Source organism: Salmo salar, chromosome ssa14 (assembly GCF_905237065.1).
Source record: "Salmo salar chromosome ssa14, Ssal_v3.1, whole genome shotgun sequence".
Lineage (NCBI taxonomy): Eukaryota > Metazoa > Chordata > Actinopteri > Salmoniformes > Salmonidae > Salmo > Salmo salar.
This window is the reverse complement of record NC_059455.1, coordinates 72,840,119-72,847,743: the sequence shown is the minus strand read 5'-3', so window position 1 is coordinate 72,847,743 and position 7,625 is coordinate 72,840,119. Positions and strand designations below refer to the sequence as shown.

Here is a 7,625-nt window from a genome sequence, read left to right as displayed (position 1 = left end):
GTCACTACAGATTGCTATAACATATGATGTGTTAGCTGATATGTAAAATACGTATCCAGGCGTTTTAAGATCTGCCACGTATCACGTGCCACGCCTGGGCAGAGGAACGTGGCAAACAAGAACGCGTTCCTCTGATGGTGCCGACAGAGATGGTCGGCTCGCTTCGAGTCCTTAGGAAACTATGCAGTATTTGGTTTTTTTAATGTATTATTTCTTACCCCAGGAAGTCTTAAGTCTTATTACATACAGCCGGGAAGAACTACTGGATGTAAGAGTGACGCCAATTTACCAACATTACGACCAGGAATATGACTTTCCCGAAGCGGATCCTCTGTTTGGACCACCACCCAGGACAATTGATCTGATCCCAGAAGCTGACCCAAGAGCGCCGGAAAGGGCAGACGGAGCGGCCTCCTGGTCAGGCTCCGTAAAAGTGCACATCGCCCACCGCTCCCGAGTATACTACCTGCCAATGTCCAGTGTCTTGACAACAAGGTAGACAAAATTCGAGAAAGGGTTGCCTTTCAGAAAGAGATCAGAGATTGTAACATTCTCTGTTTCACGGAAACATGGCTCTCTCGGGATATGTTGTCGGAATCGGTTCAGCCATCGGATTTCTCCATGCATCGCGCCGACAGAGATAAACACCTCTCTGGGAAGAGGAAGGACGGAGGTGTATGCTTCATGATTAACGACTCATGGTGTAATATGACATTACTCATATCATATTTATGTACTGTATTTTATACCATCTATTGCACCTTGGCCATCGTTCATCCATATATTTATATGTACATATTCTCATTCACCCCTTTTAGATTTGTGTGTATTAGTTGTAGTTGTTGGGGAACTGTTAGATTACTTGTTAGATATTCCTGCACTGTCGGAACCAGAAGCACAAGCATTTCGCTACACTCGCATTAACATCTGCTAACCATGTGTACGTGACAAATAAAATGTGATTTGATTTGAACATGCGTGCCAATTAAAGATCTTGACTAATCAGATGCAAGGCCCAATTAGGGCGTAATCCAGCCCAGGTGTGCAGCCTGGTTGGTTGTTAAAAGCTACCTCTGTTTCATCAATTGTAGCATAGCAGAGGCACGCTGTCCTCTAACCTACAGAGTCACAGTAGTTGTTGGCGTGGGACTCATGATGGCAAACGCGCTCAGGTTATTGTTCAAGCAACTGGTTTGGTTTTTACTTGTGGAAAACTTCTTAATCTCTCCTGCTTTGTCATATACTTATAGCACTGACACATGGCAACAACTTCCAAGGCGAACACCGCAATTTGACAATCGTCCCCGCTTTAAACAGCCTCCACTCCAACAAACAGTTTCAAGGCCAATTCGAGTAGAAACTGTCGCTGTGACGTGCCATTCAGACTACATGGAGATAGTCGTGAAGGCTGATCTGTTTCAACTCGGTAATCTAATCGACGTGGATGACCTGCGACTTGGAGTTGAACAGTACCAAGACCAAGAGCCCTGTAGGGCAACAGCGTCAGCAGCCGGAGATGAGTACAGAATATTTGCAGCACTTTCGGACTGTGGAACCAAGAACCTGGTAATATACCTATATATATATATTTTTTTTTTTTCTCTAGTAGTTGACTTCTTGAAACAACCTTCTCTTAAATGCTGCTTTGTGAATCCACAGATAACCGAAGACTCATTGATCTACACAAACCTCCTCAGATATACACCCAGAACCACACCAGATGGGGTTATTCGAATGGTTGGTGCTGTAATCCCAATTGAGTGTCATTATGAAAGGTGAGTTTAGGCTATACTGTTGTATGATGATCATATGAATCCTGCGTTGACCTATTGGTTTATTTACCGGCCTGTACTTTCTGTTTCAGGAAGTACAGTTTGGACAGTTATTCTCTCCAGCCGACCTGGATCCCTTTCACCGCCACAGTGTCTGCTGAAGACACCCTGCAGTTCTCATTGAAGCTTATGACAAGTGGGTATATGAATCCTGGGCTGCACTTCGCAGGGTACTATTTTGTTGAACATTCAGATAATCTAAAGGGTACAATGGCGCTCTCCCAGAAGCTTGGTAAAACCCGTGAATTGAATGTTCAAATATAAATGTACTATGTAGCACAAATGCTCTTCTGACATGCAAAATACGGAATCACATCAGACAACTTATGGGGGACACTTCTATCTGCAACGTTATACAGTTTGCATACTAAACATGGCCCTGTTAACAAACCCCTCATTTGAATCCAATATTAGATGCTCACTAGTTTAGCGCCTATTGACAATAAGTTCTGGCCGGGGTAGTTTTAATAGCGACTCGCGTTCGTAACTTTAAAACGCATCGCTTGCAGTACGGTCTTTCACATCAGCGACACATTTTCAAAGAAAGTTCAATTACTACACGTTTTTATAGGGTTCCCTCCCACACGGACATATTTCCATGTGACAGTGCTTGTTAATGGTTGACATACAGAAGACAGAGGCGTACCTGTGCTAATTAGTTATCTGCATCTTCAAACACCTGTGTATAAACGGAAGATTGACGCCACAAACGTGTTGTCACTGAAATACTGTCGGCTACAACTAAATGGTGTAGAGTAACTAAGTGTTGCGCGTGTGAAGTGATTTTGATGCGATATGCAAGAGGGCTTTGTTTCTTGAACTATACTGCAATAGAGGCTTTAGCTGCCAGGGCCAATTCACATCTAAACAGATGGTCCTTGGACTATAAGGAGTAATGTTAGGCTCCTTTAGTTCATTATTGGATAACCTGTCTTTACTGCCATTTCCTTTCCAGGTGACTGGCTCTATGAGCGGGGTTCTGGAGTCTACTTCCTGGGTGATCCCATCAACATTGAGGCGTCTGTCAGGGTTGCTCACCACACCAGGCTCAGGGTGTTTGTTAGCAGCTGCGTGGCCACACTGGACCCTGATAGCAACTCTGTCCCTAGATATGTCTTCATTGAGAGTGATGGGTAAGCAGGGGGAAAATGGCTTAGAACGACTATTCTCCGGCTGGCCCGTAGAGAACGATAGAATATGCCATTTGAGGGCTTCCACCATTTTTAAAGTAGTCAACTGGTGCTTGGCGGTTTCTTTGAGACTTCTTAATTGGTTACTAAGGAAGATGCCCCAATATGTATCTCCCTCCAGGTGCTTGACGGATTCCCAGCTGCCTGGTTCCCGCTCTGGTTTCATGCGTAGAACCCAGGACAACGAGCTCGGGTTCCACATTGATGCCTTTAGGTTCTACCAGGAGGACGGGGCAGAGGTGAGGGCGGTATTTAAAAAAAGAACAGATATTGTAGAGGCCATTACGGCTACTGTAGTAAAATTATTCTACAGTTACATAATTTACAGACATTATGTAGGCTACTGTGATTCTGCATCTTTGTTTTGCTCATCCTGTTTTTTTTACAGCTGTACATCACCTGCCACCTTATGGCAGTCCCTGTCATGGACCATGCAGAGCCTAGCAACAAGGCATGCTCCTTCATTGATGGCAGGTGGGATAAGTCACATTTCCTTAGCTACTGTTACTGGGCTGTGACCTATTCACTGGAATAACCATAGCATTTTAAAAAAAATGGTGTGTTCTTGGTCCATGAGTAGATCTTTCATACATTTCAGATGGAGGTCTGCTGATGAGAATGATTTGCTATGTGGGCATTGTCTAAGCCTGAGTAGACAGAAGGGGGTTGATCAAGCTCCAGCACAACGTCCCCTCAGTCCAAGACTAGGTGGTAGCCAACTTGAACCTCGTATCTACCGCAACAAACCCCCAGTCTCTGGTGACAATTGGAGTATTGGGATGAAGGCCAAGAAAGGTGTATTTGACATCTTAATCCCTCTATTCTGTCACTACCTTCTCAAAACACATTGCAGGGCTGGGACCTTCTCCAATATGGTTGAGATGGAAATTGAGGGAAGACTAATTGAAAGTGTCTTGACTGCAAAGGTGTGTTTAATGAATGTGTTGTCCTTTTAGTATGGGGCCAGGATACTACTTTGGGCCCCATAATGGTCCTCCCAAGTAAACAGAAGCGTACATCTCTATCCCACGGATGAGTGGAGGTATCGATATACCTGGCTTCCCTGCCTCAACAGGGGACAGGAAGCCCGTATCACCTGGCAGTCGTTGGAGTGGCATGGACTTCAAGAGAGGTAATTTGACTCTGACATGGCATAATCTTATTCCTTATGTAGTGCACTACCTTTGAACAGGTAGTCTTGATAACCCAACCCTAGGCAACAGCAGTGACTAGGGTCTGGCTTCAATGACTGACTCGTTTGGCAACTTCTCCCAACAAATCACGAGGCAGACATAGCAGAACGTCATGATTTGAAACCAAATTTTGCAGGGAATACCTTTGCAGTGGTTTTAGTGAAGGTAGTTGAGGCAAACTAGCCACTTGCATAATGCACTCATTAAAAAGAACTGATCTCCATCTTGCAGCTACTATTTTGTATGTATTCAAGCGGATCAGGTAGTGACATAGGCAGACTTATGCCAAACTCGCATTCCAGTAGGTACAGAAGTGTGAAGCCAGTTTTTTTAAAATGTGTGGGAGGCAACCAGGATGTCTCGACTATTGCCCAGACCATGATGCACTGGCCAAAAGTAGTGCACTCTATAGGTCATCGGGTGCCACTTCGGACACCTGTCTTTTCCTATCCCTATAGGCTAGCAATTCTGCCAACACTGGCTGTGTTAATCTGTTACATTTAATTCCAGGACCTTATTTCGCCCAATCCCAAAATGCGGCTAGTCCCTTGGGCCCGAGGGTCGGACCCAACAACAAGCACGGTCTCGTTAGCTCTGCAACATATGATGGCTTCATCAAGCAGAAAGAACTAATTGCCCAAAGAGGTAATGACTGTACTTTACTGTTTTGCATGTATGATAATTGCATGTAGGCTCTGTGCTAAATAGTCTGTTCTCAGAGCTGGAGGCCACCCCAGACCCTGAGTTGATTCCTACACCTGAGCCCATTGGAGACCTTGAGGTTACCACAGAGAAAGAGGGTCTGGGTGAAGAGAAGGATCAGAATGAGATTGGAACCTATTGAAAGGGTATGTATGGGATGATGGTACTGCTATTTTAGAGGGAAATAACCTGCACATGGCAAGCAGGTTAGCACTTATTGGGATGGCTCCGCAGAATGTTCACTAGCTGGCACAGCCACAAAGTAATAAAATATGATTTTTAAACATTAACCTCACTGCCAACCCTAATGCTTAACATTAAATTAAAACCAAAAAAGCATACATTGTTACAATGTAGCCAACTTTGACTTTCCATCTAGTGGTAATCGCTAAGTTCTGCCTCCAGGACAATACCGTCTCAATAAATGTCAACCTGCACATGGCACTTGCCAGTATCACTTTTAAATATCTGACTTCAGAGCTTTTGATGTGGTTTCATAAAGAAGGAATATGTTCCCAGTCCATATCTATTTCTAGAACTGGAAGGCGCTGTTGTCGTGGTGGCCCATAATAGACTTGCTCCAAGCAGCAGCACACTCCAACTCACTGAGGTTGGTGCCAGTCCTGATGTCCCAGCACACAAGGAGGATGCCCCTACAACAAAGTGACATAAGCACCACCACATCTGCTCCTGGCGAACTCAACCAGTGAAGAGACTACCACAACACTGAGATGATGCCTGTTAATCTCTTTGAAAAATAAATGATTTAATGCTACTTCGACTGACTTTCTGTCTTCACCATTATGCACTACATGCTAGAGTAATCTGAAATATTGCCTTCATTTGTTAAAGTGAGTGCCCAGCAATGTAGAAGGGCAACACATGATCAGGGGGCATATTCAGTAGTAGGCTCAACCAACAAGAATGTTGCACTTGGTATGGAGCCCCTTCACTGTTGCATGTTGCTGCCAACTGACATTTCCTAGCGTAGTCTTTGGTCTGTATTGGTGTTTGCATAGCCAGACAGCACATCCTGGATTAATGGGACTCTGTCCCAAGGTTCCTGATTGAGCATGTAAGTTACAGGGCATTCTGAGAAATTGGGCTTGCAATGTGAACTCCGGCTATAAAGGGTCTGAGGAAGGGGTGGACTGCACAGGAGGTTGGTGGCCCCTTAATTGGGGAGACCGGGCTTGTGGTAACTGCAGTGGAATGGTATCAAACCCGTGTTTGCCATTCGCGCCGTTCTTCCCTCAACCTCCACTGGCGGCCTGGAACCAGAAATCGGCACTGGCATTTCTAACTGGTCCTTTTCCTTAAACCCCGCCCCCTATTTTTTTATTTTTGGTTGTTGTGAGACTTCCATTATTAACCACAAGGATAATTTGGTGCTAAAACCCAAGTTTTTGGGTTTAGTCTGGTGTACGCCTAGCCTCAAAGTCAATGGAAAGGCTTTGGTCAAGTTCCTCCCTGACTACATTGCAGATGTATGCCAGATCTTAAAATGCCTGGTAATGTATTTAACTCGGGTAACCACATACAGCAATCTGATGCACTGTTGGACGCGGCACAACCACTGGATGCAACGCTTAAGCATCTAGTTGGGCAGGCGCTACGGTCAGAAATGCACACGAGATTGCCACAGCACCTATTCTGATTTCAACAAGAGATGAGAAATTATCGGGTGCCAATTCACACAATTTATATGGCTGCATTTAGACAGGCAGCACAATTCTGATCTTTTTCTACTAATTGGTCAAGACCAATCGCAAAATGTTTTTTCAGATCGGATGTCAAAAGGCCAATTAGTGAAAAAAGGATCAGAATTGGGCTGCCTGTTTAAATGCAGCCAATGGCCTTAGGGTTCTAGGCCCATATTCCCAAAGCGCATCGGAGGATAGAACAGCTTATCAATGGATCGGTTTTGCCTTTTAGGCCACACTGCAAGGCCTAGTGCTCACATCTGTCTTAAAAAATAAATGTATTTCACCTTTTGAACCAGGTAGGCTAGTTGAGAACAAGTTCTCATTTACAACTGCAACCTGGCCAAGATAAAGCAAAGCAGTGAGACAACACAGAGTTACACATGGAATAATCAAACATGCAGTCAATAACACAATAGGAAAAAAAGTCAATATACAATTTGTGCAAGGGAGGTAAGGCAATAAATAGGCCATAGTGGCAAAATAATTACAATTTAGCAATTAAACACGAGTGAGATGTGCAAGTAGAGATACTGGGGTGCGAAGGACCAACAAAATATAACAGTATGGGGATGAGGTAGTTGGATGGGCTATTTACAGATGAGCTATGTACAGGTGCAGTGATCTGTGAGCTGCACTGACAGCTGGTGCTTAAAGTTAGTGAGGGAGATATGAGTCTCCAGCTTCAGTGACTTTTGCAATTCGTTCCAGTCATTGGCAGCAGAGAACTGGAACGAAAGGCGACCAAATGAGGAATTGGCTTTGGGGGTGACCAGTGAAATATACCTGCTGGAGCACGTGCTACGGGTGGGTGCTGCTGTGTTGTTTTGGAATGCTGACTCTCCAAGCTAAGGTGACAACAAAGCCTACCATGGATGTTCCCAGTTACTTTGAATGTTCAAAGTCATAGTGTTAGAACACTTAAAGCCTCAAAGGAAAGTGAAACTATTTTCAATACGAGTCCTTTATGGCTCGCCACAGCAGTCAACTAGCTAGCTAGGTAGC

The 7,625-nt window shown here is 44.5% G+C and overlaps 1 protein-coding gene and 1 long non-coding RNA gene across 2 annotated transcripts; both read left to right on the top strand.

Moving 5' to 3' along the window:
* Nucleotides 1-1,075: 1,075 nt before the first annotated feature.
* LOC123726776 (zona pellucida sperm-binding protein 3-like) lies at nucleotides 1,076-4,043 on the top strand (the record flags this gene model as incomplete). The annotated part of the gene is made up of 8 exons (XM_045694777.1): nucleotides 1,076-1,566; nucleotides 1,660-1,775; nucleotides 1,865-1,968; nucleotides 2,788-2,965; nucleotides 3,144-3,261; nucleotides 3,411-3,496; nucleotides 3,621-3,817; nucleotides 3,979-4,043. Coding segments are annotated over exons 1-8 (1,278 nt in total), but the record flags the coding sequence as incomplete, so codon positions are not given.
* Nucleotides 4,044-4,045: 2 nt separating this feature from the next.
* Nucleotides 4,046-5,692, top strand: LOC123726777 (uncharacterized). The gene is made up of 4 exons (XR_006758919.1): nucleotides 4,046-4,154; nucleotides 4,726-4,860; nucleotides 4,935-5,063; nucleotides 5,437-5,692. It is a non-coding gene; the product is annotated as an uncharacterized lncRNA (long non-coding RNA).
* Nucleotides 5,693-7,625: the final 1,933 nt, after the last annotated feature.